At 48.6% G+C, this 22,286-nt stretch overlaps 1 protein-coding gene across 2 annotated transcripts; it reads left to right on the top strand.

Moving 5' to 3' along the window:
* The first annotated feature begins 2,660 nt into the window (after nt 1–2,660).
* Nucleotides 2,661–21,425, top strand: GOLM2 (golgi membrane protein 2). Of its 2 annotated transcripts, XM_082290722.1 has the most exons (10): nt 2,661–3,286; nt 9,063–9,117; nt 10,098–10,200; nt 11,241–11,331; nt 12,191–12,335; nt 12,561–12,641; nt 12,983–13,081; nt 13,696–13,869; nt 16,691–16,858; nt 20,304–21,425. In XM_082290722.1, the coding sequence occupies exons 1-10, from the start codon at nt 2,960–2,962 to the stop codon at nt 20,375–20,377; spliced, it is 1,317 nt and encodes a 438-aa protein (XP_082146848.1). In that variant the 5' UTR covers nt 2,661–2,959; the 3' UTR covers nt 20,378–21,425. The 2 variants fall into 2 exon arrangements, with proteins under 2 accessions (XP_082146848.1, XP_082146849.1); XM_082290723.1 differs by lacking the exon at nt 16,691–16,858.
* Nucleotides 21,426–22,286: the final 861 nt, after the last annotated feature.

Genomic DNA, 22,286 nt, shown 5'->3' with positions numbered 1-22,286 from the left:
GGATCAGCCAAGATCTTGTCAGAGGCTGAGCTGAACATGCCATGGGATACCTTATTCCAACACACAATGTAAGATTACAGCCAGGGAGAGGGAGGAAGAACCAGGTCTTTCCAACCAGGAAAAGAACAGACTAGGACAGGATCACAGGGTGTGGAACACAGATGAAATTAAATGGCAAATTAATTGGAAAAAGAAAACTCCCTGGTATTGCCTCAGTTCCCAGATATGCAAAGGAAACCACAAAAAAATGTGCATGGGGCCAGTTCTGACCTTGAACTCTGAGGAGCTGGGAAATCAAACAAATTCCAACAGGAACAGCTGAAACAGGAGAGGGGGAAACACCACTGAGATCTACATGGAGAGATTTTTGAGCCAACTCTTACAGGTTAGTACAAAACCAAAGTGTGTGGAACCCAGGTATAAATTAAATAAAGTAAACCCAGGTATAGTTCTGACCTCAAATCTGTCACATTTATATTGTATTTCCATTAATTAGACAAACATTTCCTGGCTCACAGTGGTCAGGATGGCACTGAGTAAGTGCAGCCAGAAGGAACAAGCTGAACAGGGCAGACTTAAACCCTAGAACCATCCAGCTTCACAAGGAGGAAAGATTTGCAACGCTGGATTTGGAATGTGAATCTGCACTGCCATCTGCAGAGAGCAGGTTGGCAAATTAATGGGCCATCAGTGTAGCAGCAATTAAACAGCCGAAGTGCAAATATTGGTACGTAAAGCATGGGATCTGGTGGGAAGGAGAAAGCTGTGACACCATTGTCACAGCTGACATTCTGCACAATGTATGCTGTGTCTCAGGAAGGTATTTTAACTTTATTTCTTAAATATTGTCCTCTTTGCTTTTTTTAGGAGGAAAACTGATCCCCTTCCGTTTCTCCCAACTCCTCCCCACATCATTTGTAGCTGGAGGTACTGGGGTTGTGCCCAGGAGCTCACCGTGAACCTCTGCTCCCCGAGGCGCTTGGCCACAGCAGTGCAGCAGAACTGTTACTAAATCACATCACAGGGAGTAAAACCAAGCCCAAAGTCTCTGTGTGGGTGAACACCCACACGCCCGACTTTGCTGTGATCTCTCTCCCCTCACACCCAACCCTGACCGCTGGGATCTCTCTCCCCTCACACCAAACCCTGACCGCTGGGATCTCTCTCCCCTCACACCAAACCGTGACCGCTGGGATCTCTCTCCCCTCACACCAAACCCTGACCGCTGGGATCTCTCTCCCCTCACACCAAACCCTGACTGCTGGGATCTCTCTCCTGTCACACCAAACCCTGACTGCTGGGATCTCTCTCCCTTCACACCAAACCCTGACTGTTGGTATCTCTCTCCCTTCACACCAAACCCTGACCGCTGGGATCCCTCTCCTGTCACACCAAACCCTGACCGCTGGGATCCCTCTCCCTTCACACCAAACCCTGACCGCTGGGATCTCTCTCCCCTCACACTCAACCCTGACCGCTGGGATCTCTCTCCTGTCACACCAAACCCTGACCGCTGGGATCTCTCTCCCCTCACACCAAACCCTGACCGCTGGGATCTCTCTCCTGTCACACCAAACCCTGACCGCTGGGATCTCTCTCCCCTCACACTCAACCCTGACCGCTGGGATCTCTCTCCCCTCACACCAAACCCTGACCGCTGGGATCTCTCTCCCCTCACACCAAACCGTGACCGCTGGGATCTCTCTCCCCTTCACACCAAACCCTGCCTGCTGGGATCTCTCTCCCCTCACACCAAACCCTGACTGTTGGGATCTCTCTCCCTTCACACCAAACCCTGACTGTTGGGATCTCTCTCCCTTCACACCAAACCCTGACCGCTGGGATCTCTCTCCCCTCATACCGAGGGAGCGGCTGCAGCCACGGCTGGAGCTGGGTCCATGTTTCAGCCCAGCTCTGTGTCCCACTTCCTCCTGTGAGAACCAGCGACACAGTGACATTAACGCGGTGTGAAGGAATCTGCCCAGGAATAAACGCGTTATCTGAGTGTTTCTTGTAAAACGAATGATTCACCCCCTCACTTCACTCCGAGGACATGCTTTGTTCCCTCAGGAAACACCTCTCAGGTGTGGGGCTGAGAAGCCCATGACGTTCCCACCACAGTGTGCTCTGCTCTGGAGCCAGGCTGGGAGAGCTGGGGGCGTTCACCTTGAGAAGGCTCCACAGAGACCTCAGAGCCCCTTCCAGTGCCTGAAGAGGCTCCAAGAGAGCTGGAGAAAGACTTGGGACAAGGGCCTGGAGTGACAGGACAAGGGGGAATGGCTTCCCACTTCTAGAGGGCAGGGTGAGATGGGATATTGGGAAGGAATTCTCCCACGAGGGTGGGGAGGCCCTGGCACAGGTTTCCCAGAGCATCTGTGGCTGCCCCTGGATCCCTGAAGTGTCCAAGGCCAGGTGGGACGGGGCTGCGAAAGTGAAAAGTTTCCTTGCGTATGGCAGGCGGTGACACTGGGAGGTTTTAAAGTCCTTTGGCGTCACTGTCACGCTCCCCTCCCGCCCGTGCCGTCCGCCCACCCGCTCGCTCCCTACAAGTCGCCTCAGGGCAGGCGGGACGCGGCTCTCGCGAGAGCTCCGTGCACTGCTTTCGCGAAAGGCGCAAGGGGCGGGCAGCGGGCGGGGCGCCGCGGTGGCGGCTCGGCCGGTCCCTCACGGCCCGGCGGCGGCTGCTCGGCTGGTCCCAGCCCTGCTGGGCACCGCTTGCTCCCCTCGGGGTCTTTCCTCCCGCCGTTCTCTCCCAGCTCTCCTAGCCCGCCGTCCGCAGGGCCTCTTCCCTTCCCGCAGCCCCCCACCTTACCCCCCCACCCCCGACCCCTCAGTCCCCCTCGGCTCATTTCCTCTTCCCCCCTCAGGATATCCCTTCCCCTTACATACCCCCGCACCCTCAGGGCTCCCCTGAGCGCCTTCCCCGCTGCCCCTGAAGCCCCCGCCCTCGGCCTCCCCCATGGTGGGATTCGGGGCGAACCGCCGGGGCGGCCGCCTGCCCTCGCTGGTGCTCGTGGCGCTGCTGGCGGTGATCGCCGTGCTCGCCTTCCATTGCTGGAACGCGGCGTCCCGCCAGGCCCTGCTGCGGGAGGAGCTGGCCGAGCTGCAGAGCCAGGCCCAGCGCACCGAGGTGGCGCGGGGCCGCCTGGAGCGGCGGAACTCGGACCTCCTGGGCAAGGTGGACTCGCACAGGAAGCAGCTGGAGCAGAAGGAGGCGGACTACAGCCACCTGAGCAGCCAACTGCAGGCCAGGGACGGCCAGGTGAAGAGGTGCGAGGATGGCAAGGTAAGGGGAGGGGTCGGCGGGGGGGTTCCGGTACCCTGCGGGGAGGCTCAGTCCGGGTCACTGTCAGTCCTCGCCTGCCCAAGGTGTCCCCGCAGCCTCTGCAGCCCCTGCAGCCCCGGAGTGAATCAAGGCCCCGAGGCGCAGGTTTGGTGCTGCTGGGACAGCTGTAGCGAACTCTGATTTCTGAAAACGTCCCCAGAAAGAGCTGAAGATGTCCTCTGTGTGTGTGTGAGTGAACAATGAAATCCCGAGAGATCGCTCGTTTCCAGGCGGCTGTTTCAAATTTACTTACTGTTTTTTAGCTTTCTGTCTCTGCTGAGAATATCTGATCTTTTGTGATCATTCAAGAAACCAGACACAATCGTAAAACTACAGTTTCGAGGGAAATGAAACCAGTGTGGTGTTCAGTAGCACCCTGAGCTTGCCTCTTGGAATGCCTGGTACAGCACACTGATTTTTATGCTGCCAGCGTGTACTTGGGGAAAAAAAAAAAAAAAACAAAAAACAAAGAACCCTGCTGCTGACTAACGTGTCATTTTCCTTGGCTTGGAGAAGCCAAGCTAATAGAAAATTCAGCTGGCCCTTTCAGTGGGGGTGGCCTGGGGATTTCTTTTGTTGTGGAAGATGAGTGAATGCCTCAGCTTTCACTGTTGTGCTTTCATAACCGTCCTGAACTGGGAAGTTCACGGGGCTCAGCACACAAGTCCTGCTCAGGGGGCATGTGGGGTATATTTGCATGCAGGTCATCACTCTGCTCGTTGAACACTGTTCTCACAGTGGGATTTATGGAAATGTCACACTCTCCAGGGTAATTGCTGGCTAGGTTTGTTTTTCTGGTCCTTTCTTATCACACATTGGATGAGCAGCCTCAGAAAATGCATTTAGTTGTCACAGAAAAGGCTGAATATGTACATGTCCCATTCCAGAATTAGACTCCCTCAAACTGATTAAGTTTGTATTGAAGTTTCCTACTGAACCATTACAATTAAGCCCTTTGTGTGTTCAGCAAACATATTTTTAATTTTTATTTTTCCTCAGATTGCAGTAAAAAGTCCAGTTGGATATGACGTGGACTTCATGATCTTAAAGGTGTTTCCCAGCCTCAATGATTCAGTGATTCTAAAGCAGTTGGGGTTTAGCCAAGACACTTCCCCTTCTGTCTGCAAAAGGGCAGTCAGCTTGTCTGGTGTGTTAGTGTAACTGCCTGTGGGTGTAAAACTCTACTGGCAGGATTCAGGTAAGCTATCAGGCACAATTCATGAAAGGTTCCTTCTTCCTGGAAGGGGTGGTCAGGCATTGGAGCTGCCCAGGGAGCTGGTGGAGTCCCCATCCCTGGAGGTGTCCAAGGAAGGCCTGGATACAGCACTCAGTGCTCTGGGCTGGGGACAAGGTGGGGATGGGGCACAAGTAGGACTCAGTGTTCAGGGGAGGCTTTTCCAGCCTCAGGGATTCTGTGATCCATTACTGGGCTGCATGGCAAGGTGTGCTTTTAATGCAAGAAGTTTGTATTTTTTTGGAAATCTGTGATGTGTTCTTGTAGGACACTGGGGGAGAAGATGTAGGTCTAAGCTGGGGGGTGCAGCACTGGTTACTGGAGCCAGGGCCCACTCGGATGCATGGGGTACAAACAGGTGCTGCTGGCTGCCCCTGCCTGCCCACCACTGTTGTGTTCCCAGAGATCTGCCTGGGGTTTGGATGCTCTGAGTGTGACACTGCACAGGGCAGAGCAGAAGGGCAGCGAGAGAAACGTGCCTAGTAAACATCCCAAATTAAATTTAGTGTTAATTGCCTGCAGTGTGTGCTGTGTGTCTTCCTTCTTTGTTCCAGAAGCTGCCAGTTAAGGCCGTGAGAGCTTGTAGCTTTTTAACATCCTCTTTCAAAATGTTCAGAGTGCCCTAAGAGTCCAGAATAGCAGGATTTTATCAAAAACCAGTAGCTGGTCATTTTTCCTCCCATGTGAGCCGCTGTCTTTTCTCAGTGGCAACAGTGTTTATTTTTTTTCTAAAACCTTTTAAGTGACTTTACTTAAGTGACTATTACTTCTCTGAGAGTAGAGAATAAAGCTTTGTTTTAGAGAATGAAAGTCTGTCATAAGGAAACAGTAGTAAATATAAAGTATCTGACCAAAAAAGGCTTGAGTGATATTTTTTTTCCTCTCAAAATAGAATTTGGCAAGTCTGTCTGACCAAACTGCTCGTAACCTGTGATCTTAGTCCATTTGTGAAATGCAGGAGCTGAAATAAAACCCCAACATTGGTATCAAGTGATCACAACAAATTCAGGCTCGTTTTAAGGAAAACTCATTTGAAGATTCTGCTCTGGTGCTTCTCAGTGTCAGTTCTGCTTTGTGCTCCTTTGTCCTCAGCTGAGGTCCTTTGCCTTGTGGTTGCATAAATCAAGTGCCTTTCCCAGTGCTGAGGCAGCTCCAGTCTCTGCAGCAGTTTCCTCTTGGCTCAGGGATCTCTGGAGTCAAGGCCAAACCCTTGGCTCTCCCCTCTGTCCCCTGCTCGTGGAATGAGCCTGTCACACTGCACCATGGTTGTGTTTGCTCTTGAGAGCAAATATGGGAGTGTGACCCAGTGTCTTGTGTTTAAAAAGAAACAGCAAAAGCATGAATTCTTGGGAATTCTTCTCTCTTGTGGTGAGCTCCTGAGGGTCTGTTGGACCTTGGAACAAACAAGGAGGTCTCTTTTGGAGTTCCCTGTGAGAGGCAAACAGGGGTAATGCCTACCCTGGAATTTGGGCAGGTGCTGCATGCACAGGTAGCATCAGCTTCCTCAGTATTCCACGGGGTTTTTGCAGCATTCCATTAGGTTTTGGGGTTTTTCCATTGCTTTGCATATCCATTTGCAATAAGCGCAATAAAATGTGTGACTGGCAGGAATCTGTGGTGGAGAGGTTCCAGGTGGCAGGTGCCCAGTGTGCAGGGAGCACCTCTCATTCCGTACCTGCTGCTGGCCATGCTGGGTGTGGAGCACAGCCCTGCCCAGAAATGCTTGGGATGAAGCTGTTAAGTCAAACATCCCCAGGAGCAGCTAGGTCTGTTCTTTGTTGCCAAAACTTGGTAACTCCCCAGTTTGCAAAGCTGTAGCTTGACAGCAGCAATGTGGAGTTGTTACATGGCAAGACTCACAACTCAGATAGCACTGGAGGGTTGCCACATGTCCATGCACAGGATTTCTGGTGGTTTTTCCTGTGCAGGGCTCATTGGGCTACAGAGGGTTTATTTTCTCCATCCCAAGTGCTTGGAAAGGCCCTGAGGAGCCCCTGAGAGCTCAGCAATACAAACAGGTCTAGACCAGAGGAGGACGTGGCCCAGGAAGAACTGGACCTGCGCCATGGCTCGTGAAGTGTGGGTTTTGCATGTGTAGGTGGAACAGATCCCATGAATCATAAAAAAGCTTCTTCGCTTTCTATCCTTCAGATGAGGGACATTTGCTGTCAGCTGAGCTGGTTTGGATATAAATTCTGTCACTTCTCTGAAACTCGAAATCATCAAAAGGAAAGCTTGTGTGATAAAAGTGCTGCATGTTCCTATGCAGCTCCTGCTCACAGACAACAGCCCTCCTCCAGCCAGGCACATGGTTATGGGATGAGCAGGAGCCAGTGGGAAGGGTTTGTGTGTGAGGAATTCTCATAGAGAAGGGTCTGAAAACAGACCCCGATACTTCCCAGGATCTCCTTTGTTTGTAGGTTTATTGGGTTCTGGGAAACAACTGCATTAGAATGGAAGACAGGAAAATGTGGTTATTGCCTGTGGTTTTGCAAAATAGGGGGAGATACTTGTTCATTAACACAACAAATTAATGTGTGTACCTGCTCTCCTGTCCCAGGTCGTTGGAGGAGGAGCTGGCATGGTGGGTGCCTAGTGGATGGAGAGGCTTGGTGGTGATTTGTGTTTTCTGCTTCCTTGTGTGTCCCCATTGCAGGGCCAGTTGTGCTTTTGAAGTGAAGCTCTGCAAGTCCTACCCGGGCTGTCACTGATGGGATGTTGCTTTGTGCATCCTGTAAGGGGGCCTTGAATGCCTCGGTGGGCAGAGCATGAGGCAAACGTGGCTTTGACATGCCAGGAGGCTCCTTGAGTGTCCCTGTGGGGAGTAATTTTGTCCCTGTTTCAGAGCACTGTGGTCAGAGGGCTCAGGTTACCTAAAGATCACATTCCTGGTGGAATTAATAAATGCTGACAGATTAACTGTGGAGCTGGACTTTTCAGTTATGTTCCAGGATTTGGAGGAAATATGCTCAAGGCCGTTTTGTTTATTTTACTGGGTTTTTTTTTGCTCTGTCCCTAATTTTTCAGTTCTGCTTGCTTTCTTTTTTTTGGGAAAAGCCTTGTGAAGCAGTGCTGTGTCCTGCCATAGTGGGGGCCATAGTGGTGCCTCTCCAGTCCCTAGAACCCTCTTGACTTCTGTTTTGGGCATGGGTCAGGATTTGCCTGCACTCCTGCGTGCCCTGCTCCAGGGATCAGCCAGGATCCTGCAGTGTTCTGCTGCCAGGGATAGCCAGGATCCTGCTGGCTGGCACAAAAACTCTGCTGCCCAAGGAACCTCTGTTGTGTGCCAGGAGCTGTCGGATGCGTGCCCTGTGTACACTGTGTGCTGCAGAAAAGCACCATCCCTGCAGTTCCTGCATGGCTGGAGACCGTAGTCAGGAATGCCTGATCGTATCCATATGGGACAAATGGATCAGCCCGGTCAGAGTGCCTCTTGTAACAACAAAAACACAATGAGAAATATATTTAAAGAATGAATAGTTTGATAGAAGGGAAGGCAGAGGTAGGAGGAGGAAGTCCTAGAGGCAGGGCAGATGTGTTTTGGGTTTTTTTGACAGGAAATGGAGGTGACTGATGTAGACACTTCAGGGACTTGGGGGGGAACTGAAACAGCCCCGGTGTCCAGGCGTGTCCCCGTGTATGTCCCAGCACGTCCTGGCCAAGTGGCTGTGCTGGCACTGCAGTGTGCTGTTCCCAGAGGTGATGATGACCTTGTCACCTACACGTGACAGCCCTGCTCAGCACCTTCCTGCAGGTGCCCTTTGTACTACCATGAAACTGCAAGAAAAAACACAGCACCTGAGGTGCCTGGGGGCAGGGTGAAGATTTTTACCCCGTTTCTTAGAATATTCCACACGTGAATCTTCTCTTTGTTCCTGCTGGTTTTTGTCTTTATGTAATTACAGAACAAAGCGTCTTTACTTCAGGACTTTGTGTACATGCACGTCTTACTTATTGTAACTATTTCTTTCCTTACTAAAAATGCCAAAAGCTGTTGTGGAAGTTTACTGATGTGAGATTCCCTCTCAAAATAAAATGTGTGTTAGGATGTTAGATAGCAACACATAAAAGATTTATTTAAATGTAACTATTCTATTATATCATATACCTTAGGTAACAATTGGTTTTGCTGTGGATGCTGTGTTTATTTTTATCCACCTGTGCTTTAACATTGGCTGTTTACAGTCCCTCTTGCAGTATCCTGATGCAGCATGTTTATTTTAGTCCAGGCAGTCTACTTTTTTGATCTAACTATGTTCTGGAATTAAAATTGAAGCCACTGCTAGCAAAGCCTGAACACAGTGTTTAGTTTGGTGATGTCACTTACAGATCACTAAATACACATTTCTTAGATTTACAGGAACTTTGTGCACGTCACTCCGATAATCCTGTCCGTAAGTTGGCTTTACAAAGCAAACAGACACACCTGAGTCTTCACAGCCCAAACCATCCCTCCCCAGCCTGCTGGTCACCTGTATTTATCCAACTTTTTCTTCCTTCCAGATGAAGCTGCAAAACAACATCTCATATCAGATGGCAGACATACATCGGCTAAAGGGTAAGGGATTCCTGGCCAAACTCATTTGGCAGGCTGAAGTTGTGCATTTTAACTGCCCAGGTGCTGCAGAATGCAGTTTAAATGAAGGATCTGGTGATGCTGGAACATCTCACAATGTGAAATCTCATTGTATTTGTTACCTGGTGTGGGTAAGTGGAGAGTTGGCTCTCACTTACTTTGCTGCAGAAAGAACGTGTATTCTGGCACTGCTGAGTTACAAGACAGTCGAATCATTTTCATGGGCAAATACACAGTTTAGTAGAGTCTGATCAGAAACACTGTGATGGTTATGCTGGGTTAGAAAAGGTCCAGGAAACATCTCTGAAGTTCTGTACAGACATGATTATAATGCCTGTGGTGTTGCTGTGTTCAGGGTACTTCAGAGTGAGCCGGAACGTGCTCGGATGTGAACATGCCTGCATACAACACACACGGTTTCTGCCTGTATCCATGTAGCTGCAGCTTAAAGTAGTAGGGAGCTTCATTATTTGTAGGCTGAAGAACAGGGAGAACTTCTAGAGCAGCTGTGAAGACGGGAAATCCTTGTTGGCTTTATGGATAGCAGGAAGGTGCCTCCTTTTGTACACTTACTGCAGACAAACAGTGTTTGAGCATCCTGCCTGGAGTAACCTAGCAGCGCTTCCATGTTACTCAGAGTGACAAAATCTTTCAGGAAATTATGGAGATTTCCAACAGATACATGAAATAGCATTGTGCAAGGCTTCTGAATGCAAAGGTACAGAAATATTTAGGGGGTTTGGCATAGCATCAGAAGAATTTGTCTCTAATTCATCCTGCCATCTGGCATACATGAGTAAAGTGGCATCTTCTTCAAATTGGTTTAAGAATCTTTAAAGTATGTCTAGACATGAAACTTGAGCAATTTCATACTTCTTTAGCAATATTGGGAATTGTATCTCCCATGGGGCATTTTTTGTTTTCTTTCTGTATTCATGTTGATTTTTGCTTTTTTGGCCTAGAACAACTGGCAGAGTTACGGCAGGAATTCATCCGCCAGGAGGATCAGCTGCATGAGTACAAGAAGAACAACACGTACCTGACAAGGAGGCTGGAATATGACAGGTATGTCCTCAGGAGTGTTGGTAACTGCAGGTTGGTGCGTGTGATGGGGACCTGTATTTACTAAACAGTGCTAATTAATCTCATGTCTGCTAATCCTCAAACGCGAGTGTGCTCACTTGGCAATGCACCTGAGCTGACTGTTTGACTTTCAAGTTCTTTGTGGTGTTGTAGTCCTTCTCCCAACATGAGATAGGAGCTAAGGAAAATCTTGACTTAGTGGAATTGTTCTGCATTTTTAAGTCAATGTATTTTTTTATAACATGGAGATTTAGTTCACTAACACGTGAAAGTTTAAAGGACACAATCCTGTGTCACCAGCGTTGTTAATTGCTGCCTTTCTAGTAGTGTAATTTCATTTGTTTCTACTGAAGCTGAAAGCACCTTGTGTAGATTGAAATTTTAAGTTGACTTCAGCCTTTTAAGTTGATGATAGAGAAACGGGGAGAACAAATACTCCTGGAGCTTTGAGGAGTGAGGAAGACTTAACACTTGATAAAGTGTTTGAAACTTTTACACACACGAAGTGTTTCTGTGCTATGTTGAGCATTTGTGGGACATGGGACTTTTGGTGATTGGGCTGATGTCATGGCATGTTGAGGAAGTTGGGACACCTGGCTGTGTATTCAGATCATGTTATTTGAGTTGGGAGCAGTAACTGATAGCAGCAGTTGTGCACCTTCTCCGTTGACAGCCAGGGGAGACACGTTGCCTTCCCAGTGGAATTAATATTTGCAGACAGATTAACTCTGGACCTTGACCTTTTGGTTGCATTCCAGCTTCTGGAGGAAGTATATTCAAGGCTGTTCTCTTTATTTTACTGTTTTTTCTGCTCTGTGCCTATTTTTTCCGGTTCTGCTTTCCTTCTGTATTCAGTCCATTCCCACTCCACATACATGCCAGGACGAGGCTTTTTGGGCAGACTACTCTAGTTATATCTCAGGTTTGGCTTTTTGTGCCACTTCATATTTTTTCCCTTACTTTATTTGTGGGAGAGCAGATCCAACAAATGAAGTGTAACTAATGGTGTGTTTCTCCTCAAGCCTGCAGTGTGGGCAGCAGATCAAGGAAATGAGACTGCAGCATGAAGAGAGCATCAAGAAATTAATGGACCAAATTGCACGGGAACAAAAGGTAATGCCAAGAAAGTGTGTGTTGAATGAGAAGAGCCCAAAGCTTGCTGTTTGCTTCAGAGATGTGGAGGGCTGGGACATTTCTTCCCTAACTTTGTGTTCAGTATCCCCCTGATACACCTAAGTGGGTGTTAAGGTAAGAAATCTGCCTATTGTCTCACCCGGTGGACCGAGCTCCAAGCTGAGGCCAAATTCTTTGTTCTGCTCCAGCCTTCCTCCATGATGTCATTGCTGAGGATTTCAGTTCTTGTCTGTAACATGGATATTGCTGTTCAGCTCCCCAGGGTGGGATCTGTGTTGTCAGAGCCTTACACAGGTTATTGCAGAGGGAGCCTGAGCTCTGCCGAGGCCTCGAGGTGCTAATGTGATGCAAATTGTGATGGTATTGGAATGGTATCAAGAGCGTGATTGCATGAAACAGGCTTCCAGTAGAATTTGGGCCTCTTTGCTGCAAACAGATGCTTAAAATTTTGTTTCTTTACTTCATCTATAAACATCTCAAATAATAGGGCAGACTGAGAGCAAGTTTGTCACATCTTCTCTTACAGTCTAGAATTGTTTCAAGGCTCTGACCTGAGGCTTAAGGTTGATGTTACCTTAACCTGTTTGTGTTGTACTTAACACCTGTGTATGGCAGTAGAAATGTCCTGCAGCTGTGCTTTATTGAACATTTTCTGTCCAGTTGTGTTTCCAGAGTCCCAGGGTCCAGCTTTGTGCATAGAGGGCTCTGCTCTTTGCTTTGGTGATCATTGAATTCATAAATGCAATTTTGCTTACCCAAAGTAATCTTGAATTTGAGGGCGTTTGTTTTGTAATTTCTAGGGAAGTGTTTAATGTTGTCTTGTTATTTGTTCTAACAGGCCACACAAAAACTTCAGTCCAGTAAAGACACTGCAGTCAGTCCCAGCAATGGTGACCAGGCAATACCTGAGACTGCTGCAGAGGTGGAAGATAAAGACACAGTGAAGAATGAGGACCCTTCAGAACATGTTGCAAATGGAAAAGGTATTTCCTTTTTTGGGCTTTTCTGATAGAGAATGGGCCAGTTGTGTTGCATCCTTTGCCAGCCTCCAGACTGTGCATTTCTCTGAAGTAGAAGAAGGAATTGTTTGGCTCGGATAACTTGATTAGCTGCAGTGATTGTTCTAAGTTTGAGCCTTCCACAAGAGGGAAATTCACTGTTCAGGCTGAAGGGTTAATAAGGCAGAATATCCTTTTCTTGTCTTGCAGAGAAAATCAAACCCGGAGGAGACGCAGGCATGCCTGAAATAGAAGATAATGACCCTGCTAAAGCTGAAGATACTCCCACTGGTTAGGAGAAATACTCTTCATTCTTTCACATTTGGGTCTTGGTGATGTAGATGTTGTGTGTGAACACCATGTGGTTCATAGTGAGTGCAGACTTTTAAAATCTCTCCGTGGTAATAAAATTCAAGTGGGGTGTAAAATCAGACCGTTTCTACTGTGCCTTAGAGGTTTGAATTCCCAAAATGGAATGGTTTGGATAATGCCCCTCCTGAAATCTTGTCTTTTATATTTTCATTAAGGAAACTATAAAAAATCAGAAATTTACAGGACTGTTAGAGCAAGACCAAGTAAATAGTGTGTTTGTTTCATGTTAATGCTTTTGTCCCTGTGACTTTTTTTTTTAGCTTTAAAGAAGCCACTTATTTCAGCTCCTAAAAGTGAAGGTCATCAGTCTGTTATGAATCTTCCAACTGAGCAGCCCCAGGCTCCAAACCTGGCACCAGGTAAAATTCCTGTTAGCAGGTGACGAGGCAATATTTTGGTTACAAGAAGAAAACCAAGGATAAATTTCTGCAGGATCCAAGGTTGTGCTCTTACCTGGCTGAGGCACTTGGGCTGCTGTTGTATGATCTCTTCTTGTACCCTCCAAACCAATAATTTCTGAGCCTTTTGACCAATCGCAGCTAAATTTGAGTTAGAAATTTCAAGGATAAGTGCTTCAGGATTCCTCCAGTGGACAGAGTAACTGAAATGAGTGTTGCTCCTTAGAGTACTAATTAGGGCTGCACCACCCCCTCAGGAGTTGGTTGTTGATCTCTTGGTAGCCACAGTCAGATGTTCCTGTTGCCTGCTCAGTGTCCTCCTGTCCCTGGGAACAGCTTACTTGAGGGTGATGTGGGAAAGGTTTAGGATGTGAGAACTTAAAAGTCCTGCAGTGAAAGGGTTTGGAAGAATTGCAGTTAGAAAAGAGACAAACCCAAAGAAAATAAACTCAGTGCTTGCATATCAAGTCACTTTAATGTCAGAGAAATATCAGGTTATACCTGCACTGCAGGTGGCTTGTTCCAATCCTGTCCTGCTAAAATTCTGAGTATAACTTCACATTTTAATGTTGTAGGTTTGCCCAGTGACAGTGATGGAAATGCCGACATTGCCAAGCAGATCCCTCCAAATCCTCTCCAGCACTTGAATTTTGAAGAAAATGTGGAAGCCCAGAAAGACCACAAAATTGAGCCAGACCAGATAAAAATCCCAAAGAGCCGAGTTAGTGACTTGCAGAAGATTAAGCAAAGTAAGTTGGCCAATGTCACACACTTCAGTATATTAAAAAAATCCATTCATTTTTTATCTGTGTAAGTGCCTGTCTGGAAAATAGAGACCATTGCAGCTGGTGGCTTTGGAGAGGGAGCCTGAGAATGAATATAATGTGTTCCTGGGTAAAAGATATGCTTTAATGTGTTAATTTTCCACATGTATATTCAGTTATTTTAAAAAATTATTTCCTCGTCAGAATTTAAGACGCTTTTGGAAATTACTGCACAGTTAAATTGGTTAAGCCAGAACTTTGATACATGCAGGATGCTGAGTTACTTTATTGCTTGACTTCAATACGCTTTTTGGACAATATTGTAAGAATTCAGCCAAAACTGAGAAAACTTTGGTTGTTTTAATATCACTCGTGGAACTTTGTGATGGAGCAGGGACAAGCATATTACAAATTGTCACGGAAACTGGGCAGGCCTGGCTTCCACTCTGTGTACCCTGAGGTGTGTGCAAGGCTCATTATTTTATCAAAGGAGCTTCTGGAAGAAACTTCTGGAGTGAGAAGGCTTCTCATTTCAGTTGTTAGTTTTTTTAATGGTTCAGTTGTTGGGTTTGTTAATGCATTGTCTCTCTTCCCTGGTCACGGATTAAATGATGGGGGCATAGTTGTGTAGGCAGAAGCTGGGAAGGAAATGTCTCCATTGTAGGCTGTGAGGGGGTACCTGAGAGTCAGGAATTGGCCCCAATTATTCTGTTCTCTTTGCTTCTTCATGTTTGGAATAACTCCTATTGTATGTTTTAATGGTGCAATGAGGGAGAGACTTTATCACGAAAGGAATAGCTAATCCAGGTTTGTGTAAGGTTTCTGTCCTGATGGTCAGGACAGATGTTCAGGAAGGTCTGTTGGTGACAAACTCACCCCTGGTATGGAGGAGCCCAGCTCTGGCCCAGCTCTGCAGCTCCCACCATGGGCAAGTGCCTGGCTGGGTGTTGGCAACTGAGGGCTTTGAAGAAGAGGGTGCAGAGTGGAACTGTTCAGCCTGGAGGAGAGACGAGTCTGGGGAGACCTTAGAGTCCCTAAAGGAACTCCAAGAGAGCTGGAGAGGGACTTGGGACAAGGGCCTGGAGTGACAGGACAAGGGGGAATGGCTTCCCACTGCCAGAGGGCAGGGATAGATGGGATATGGGGAAGGAATTGTTCCCTGTGAGGGTGGGGAGGCCCTGGCACAGGGTGCCCAGAGAAGCCGTGGCTGCCCCTGGATCCCTGCAAGTGTCCAAGGCCAGGTTGGATGGGGCTTGGAGCAGGCTGGGATAGTGGAAGGTGTCCCTGCCCTGGCTGGGGCTGGGACAGGATGGGCTCGCCAGACTGTCTGTGGTCCCTGAGCTCAGTCTGTAGCCTGTGTGGGCCTGCTGCATTTCCTTAGATCTCTTCATCATACTTTACCCTTTCCTTCTGTCAACTTCAATTCATTCAGTGCTTGTTTGTCACAGTATCTCTGGCTATCCACAGGCTGTTTTTGCTGGAAGTTGGGTACATGCCGTTGTCTTCCATGGCTCACTTTGGGTTTAACATGTGCAAATCCCACTGTCCTATCTGGGTTTTGTATATAATGCAGTGTCAAAAATACCAACAGTAGTAGCCAGGATCACTCAATGAGACGTGAACAGGCAATGAATAATGTATGGAACTTCGGAGTTCTAAACTGATCGTGGGGTTTTTTCATGCTTGTTTTAAGAAAATACCTGACACTGGTGTTCTGTACATTTGAGCTGCACTAGGTGTGATTCTGGTGCTTTCCCCCCCATACAGAGAAGCACCATGGTACTGCTTCTGTCCTGGTTTTTATACATGCATTGTTTTAGGAAATAATTTCACTTTTACATCTGTCCATTTTTAATCCTGATGTTGAAATCATTCTCCAGGTTTACTTCTCCATTAGTTGCTTGCACTGGGAATCACCACCTGCCCCAGCAGCCTTGGTGCCCAGTGTGTAAGGATTGTACCACACTTTAATCCCAGTTTTTTCATTTATACACAACCTTCCAGGCCAGTGACCTCTGCAGACTCAGAGCTGCTTCCCTCAAGGACTGGGCTGGAAGAGGTCTCCCTGTATCCCATTAAACACCAGCTCTGAGCTGACATCACACCGGTAATCTCTCACTGTGTGCCTGGGTGATTGTCTGCTCATTCCATATATCCAGCTAATTCCTGTTTTTCTTGTGCATTGTTTCAGGATATGAAACCATTCTTAATTTTTTGTTGGGAGATGAAAATACTGGATTTGGGACATTTTGAAAACTGTTAAAACTTAATAGGAAAGCAGAGTGTAAAGCCAGCTGGATGAGTTTCCAAGCTGAGAGGCAAGGGCAGGCCTGTGCTGGGCTCCCTCCTGTGCCAGCAGGGCACCCTCTGCAGGCAGTGCCAGGCACCAGGGCAGCGTTGGATTACTCCAGGGTGTGCAAAATACCAGGCCTCAGGAAAAGTGGATACTAACCCTTCCACTGAGTGAGTGCTCTTGTGCTTTTAGAGAAATCTTGTGTTGGTGCCTGTGGGCAATCCAAGGTGGAGCTGTTTGCGTGCTCACTCCAGCCCTTGCCGGTAGAGAGAGGAGTGTGGGACAGTCAGGCGACACGAGGTCAAGTGCTGGGTGACAGAGCACATCATTCCTGCATGGAGGTGCTCCACGAACCTCCTTCAACCCCTGCCCAAGCCCTCTCCCTCCTCCCCCCTTTCTCTCCAGCTGGAACTACCACAGACCCCGACTGCCTCCACCTGCGATCTGCTCTCATGTAGGATCTTCCTGTTTCTTTCCTCTCTGCTGCTGACTCACTCCTTTCCTACTCCACAGGCCGGTTCTTTGATGAGAATGAATCCCCTGTGGACCCGCAGCAGGGTTCTAAACTGGCAGATTATAATGGGGATGATGGGAACGTGGGTGAGTATGAGGCAGACAAACAGGCCGAGCTGGCTTACAATGAGGAAGAGGATGGTGATGGTGGAGAAGAAGACGTCCAAGGTGAGCTTGGGCCTTACCTCCATCCCATTGTGATAAATCCATGCTGAGTTACTTGTTGAATTTGTGTAAAGCCTTGCTGGTTTAGCTGATGACAAATTGCTCAGACAGAACAAACAAGCTTGAAATTTGGTCTCACTCTCTGTGGGACAGCAACAATGCAACAGCCTTGAGTGAGAGGGTTTTGGCACCTCACTGCAGTTGTGTATGGTTCCTGCTAGGAAATGCAAAGACTCTAAATTCTAAACATGGTTTTACCCAAACCCCCAGCTCTGGCCCCTTGCTGGGAGGGCTTTGGGCCTTGACATTCCTAAATTGTCAAATAGAGGAATGTAGTGGTTTGACTCCTGCTCTTGTCACACCTGCCTGGAGCTGGTGTGCAGTGAGGCCTCAGGTGGTGATTCCAGGTGTAACTTTTGTGCATTATACACAGATTCAACAGGCTTGTGGTGTTCCTGCTAACCCACCTCGGAGCTCCTGATCCAGTGCTGCCTAACACCTGTGTGTGCATGGCCATTCCCTGTCCTGCATGTAGCTCCCTCGCTTGCCTCTGCCTGCCTTGTCTGCCTTCTCCATCCAGCTGTTGGGGATATTTGTGACAGGCCTGCATGTCTGTAGGGCGAGAATGTTGTGTAAACATAGAGAATATTTCCAGTTAAATGAAAGCGTAAAATAAAGAGGGGAAAAAAAAATAGGAAATGGGACAAAAATCCTACAGGCCCCCTGACTTTGACCCTCATACTGAGTTATATAAGTTAATAAGCTTTTAGCTGGAGGTTTTTCAGGCACCGTATTTAATTGGCATCTAAGCGAAATGAATCGGCAAAGCCAGTAAAAAGCAGCTGATTGTGTGAACACGCAGCTAAGTGCAGCGTCAGCAGGCTGGGCTGGGCTGCGAGTTTGAAACTCATGCACAAGTGAAAGAATAGGATGGACCAGAACCTGTAGCAATTAATTAACTTACTAATGAACTGCAGTGCCTGCTGTTCCAGCTGCAGCCTGTTCTGTGCCCCTCGTGCTCAGAACTCAGAGGGGGTTTGTGTGTCACACCTGGCCTTCTGGCAGGTGGTCCCTGGGCTGGCAGCTGCTCATCCAGGCTGGCAGCTGCACAAAGGCACAGGGGGATGCAGAGCAGCCTGGTCCAGTAGCAAGTGTCCCTGCCCATGGCAGGGAGTGGAATGAGATGGGCTTTAAGGTCCCTTCCCACCCAAACCATCCTGGGATTCTGTGATTGACAGCGTTTCTGTCCGTGCTGGGGCCATGGGAGCCATGCTCCTAATGGTGCTGGGCTGTTGTGGACAGAGAGTGCAGGGTGTCCTGTGTGTCCCTGAGCCCTGCAAGCCCTGGCAGTCCTGTGGGTGGGGGTTTCATAGTTCAGTTCTGTTCTCCTCAGTCAGCAGTGGGTCCTGCCCAGCTCCTCGCTGCAGTAGTTCCGTACCTGGGCTTCAGGATGCAGCTCTGGAGGTTGTAACTGGGGTTGAGTCTGTGCTGACTGGTGCCATCTGCCTGGGTTAGCCTGGGTGCTCTGGACAACCTTTTCTGTGAAGAAATGTTCCCAGTATCCAATGTGACCCTCCCCTGGCACAGCTTGAGGCCGTTTCCTCTTGTCCTGTCCCTTGTTCCCTGGGAGCAGAGCCAGATCCCCACCTGGCTGCCCCTGTCAGGTGGCTGTAGGTGGCTGCCACACGGTGTAGGGATGAAGCACCCTGCCTCTGTCCCCATCCCACATAGCTCTTGTTGCCCCTTGGAGCTCTGTGCTGCTTCGTCAGCCTGAGTACCTGGCTGTGGGGGCCTTCACAGGGGAGCTGAGGGCTCAGGCAGCAGCTGTGCCATGAAGTTACAGTGACATGGGCAGCATTCCCCAGTGCCACTTGGGAAAGGGTGGGCGTGATACAGCTATAAGTGGTGGAAAAAATGTTAAACCACAGAGATTGGGCTTGTGTAACTTGCACTGTGAGTGGTGGTTGAAAAAACAGAGCTCTGATTGACAGTGACTCCATAAAACCATTTCCCATCCAGGTGGGGTCCCTGCAAGGTCCCTGCTCTGGTGGCTCGGAATTTGGACTTGGGGAAGATCCTTTTCCTGATGAACCCCTCTGTGTCTGTATAGACAGACTGGATTAAGAGCTGGTGGTAAAGGTTAAAGGGTGACTTCTGGAAGCTTCTTCCTGAGGGATGGTCTGAGCAGAGTGTGTTACTACCTCAAACCACATTTCCCAAGCTTTGTTCTGGTTTTCCTTAATAGCTTATTGTGTTGGCTTGAGCTGTGATTTAAGTGTGGCCAGTGGTGCTTCCAGGGTCAGTATTCCAGAAAAAGTGGCTGCTTCAGGCTTCATATTCATTTGTCTGCAGGGCAGGAGAGGGCAGAACTGGGGGGTTGGAGGGAGGGTGGTTGTAATTGTTTAGGGAGGGGAAAAAAACAAGAGAGAATTTCTGCCTAAAAGCTGTCAGGAAAACATCACCCAGGTCTGCATCAGGCTGAACAGAGCCTGTGGCATGTTGCCACAAAGCCACTGGAGTCCACATGGTTTCTGTTGCCTCTAGGAATGTGCAGGCTTAGGTTGAAATTATCCAGGGAAAATACCCAATATGGGGGATGTTCCTTGGGGCAGGGCAGCACCCAGCCTGGTTCCTTTGCTCAGGCACCTGCAGAAGGGCAAGGGGATGTTTGAAGGTGGCAGCTTATAAAATGTCTGTTAATAAACTCCAGGATGTCCTGGTGCTGTGGTGGTGTTTTCTTACGGAACAAACCTGTGTCATGCAGGTGAACTCCAGCCTTTTGCTGCTGGAGCAGCCCTCAGGTCCCTGCCTGGCTCCTGGGGTGCTGGGGTGAAGGTGTGGAGAGCTGCAGGCAGCTCGGCAGCCGGCGGAAGATGAATGAACTCAACTTGGATTTCCTTTGCTGTGAACAAGAGTCTTTCCTGATATAAAGGATTAGCACTGAGGTGCAGGAGAAGCTTATTCGTTGGAACAAATGGAAGTTTTAGGGTTTTTTCACTTTTTGAGGGAAGGAGGCCCTTGGTCTGGAAGGGGTCCCAGTGCTAGTCCCTGAGGTTCCCAGCCTCTGTGAAGCCTCACAGTGTCAACTCTGGGAATGGGACTATCTGCAGGAGTTGGGTTTTAGTGGGGGAGTTTGAAAGCTTGATAGGCAGTCTCAAAGCCCAGCAGCTGGTGTGACTGTGTTGCAGTGTCTGAAGTCAGGCAGTCTGTGAAGTGGGGCTGCCCTGCAGCCAGAGATCCCCACCTGGAGCACTGACCGCTGGGCTGGAAGCACAGCCACACATCCTGTGCCTGCTGACTCCGTCCCATCACCAGCCCCGGCCAGCTTGGTGCTGTGCTCTTTAGCAGCATGTCCTGGGAAACTGTACTTTGATATTTTTTCAGTGATACCACATCAGATCAGATCTGAGAATTTTAATTGTAATCTAATTACAATCTGTTATTGCAGATGATGAGGAGCGAGACCTGCAGAACGACCTGGGGGACTACAGCAAGTCCCGCCTCAGTGACGGGGTCCTGTAGGCCCCGGTCACGGACAGCTCAACCCAGGAACTTGAGGTGCTGCAAAACTGAACCTGTTTTACTCCAGTGTTTCCTACTTCCAAGGAAGCTGAGGATCAAGTGCCGAGTGTGCTCAGCAGCAGGTGAAGAGGACCCGCTCTGTACATATGTACATATTTGTACTATTGTAGGTTGTATTAAACCCACATCTTTGCTGTTATATGGAGCTGGTTACTCAGCCTGGTCCTTATCTGAAATAATCTCCACACTTAAACCCAGTCTCTAAACACAGGCTGAACTGTTTCTGCCATTTAGAACACTTGGAACCTGGAGAACTTGTACAGTTTGTACCTGATGTAACAAAGCTGCTGTGGAAGCCATGTACAGCCAAGGACTCCTTTTCTACAGTCCCACCTGTGTGGCAGAACTGCTGCTCCCAGGTGCTGGGGTTTGTACAGCAGGTGAGAATGGAACGTCAGAGGGACTGGGAACTGAATGGTTCAATAACTGCTCCTTCCTCCTGCAACCCAGCACCACATCCCATTGAACTCCTGTACAGCGACCACATCTTGTAGCTAGAGCTGGAAATCTATAGTAGGACTTGAATAATTTGATACATCCCAAAAAGTTGTGCAACTAATAGCTTAATTTAAAAGGTGATACAAATAATTCACAGCTTGTAGGAAATCTTCGTGTTAAAGAGAGTAAGTGTGTCAGTAAGAGGCACATCTCCAGCAGCTGTGTCCCTCCATGGAAGGACCAGCCCATACCCAGCTAAACATGCTGTAGGTGCTGGTGTGCTGTCCCAGAGCATCCATCCCAGGTCCAGCCACTCTAGTTAATTTCCAGTTTGATCCCTTGACCTGAACACCCACCACATCCCATGGTTTGGTTTTCTCCATCAGATCTGTAAGTCAGACCCTTTTCTGTATTCTGTGTTCAAGCACTTCCAGAATTGATGGAGATGATTCCACTTTTCTGCAGTGGTGGCAACGAAGGAGATTGTCCCCCCTGCTCCCCCAAGGGCTCCTGTGGACACAGGCTGTAAGCCCTGATGAGGGTGATTGAACTCATCCCTGTGCTCAGGTGCTGGGCTGAAATAATGGGTCAGGTTTGCTCCTTGCCAGCTCAGCGAAGCTCTTAAATAAAGTTCAGTGCTTGTACAATTACGTTATGGGGTTTTAAGACAATTTATTACTACTTCAAGTGTCAATGGCAAAAAAAAAAATTCCTCCCAGTTTCTGCATTTAAAAAGTGGAACTCCAGCTCAGCGCTGTGTCCTGGTTCCAGCTGAACCCCATGTTCTCTAAAGTAGTGCAGCATCACACAGCACAGCTTGGGGAGACCCCTAAATTAAAGAGCTTCTCTGCCTTTTCTTTTTCTTTGTATTCTATGTATTCTCTTTTTTTCCTCTTTCTGTCAGAGTGATTACTCTGCTTTGCCCTAGTGAGGCCACAGCTGGAGTATTGTGTTCAATTCTGGGCTCCACAGCTTAGGAAAGACAGGGGGCTACTGGTGAGGGTCGAGGAGGCCACAAAGATGATGAGGGGTCTGGAGCATCTCTCTAATCAGGAGCTGCAGATTCATGGGCCCGCAGCTGTCCCTGCAGCCAGGCTGTGCGGCAGCACTTGGGCTCTGAGCACCGAGAATGACAAACCAGCTCGGGTTTGTTTTGAAAATGCTGTTCCAACATCCGTGTGCCGTTTGTGTGGAGCTGATTCCTGTTTCCATGGCAATGGCAGCACAGACAACGCTGACAGATCTCGAGCAGCTGCTTCCCTCAGCACCCAGCGACACTGGGAATCAAACTGGCTCTTGCATTCCGGGGTCCACAGGAGAAATCCAACAAAGCCTCTTCCCTCCATGGCCCAGCCCAGATTTTAACCAACATGCCCAGGTAGCTCCAGCAGCACACCCAGTCCTGCTTCTG

The sequence above is a fragment of the Coloeus monedula genome (genome assembly GCF_965178545.1).
Source record: "Coloeus monedula genome assembly, chromosome: 14".
NCBI lineage: Eukaryota > Metazoa > Chordata > Aves > Passeriformes > Corvidae > Coloeus > Coloeus monedula.
Note: the sequence above shows the minus strand (reverse complement) of the source record. Positions and strands in the feature narration are given on the sequence as shown.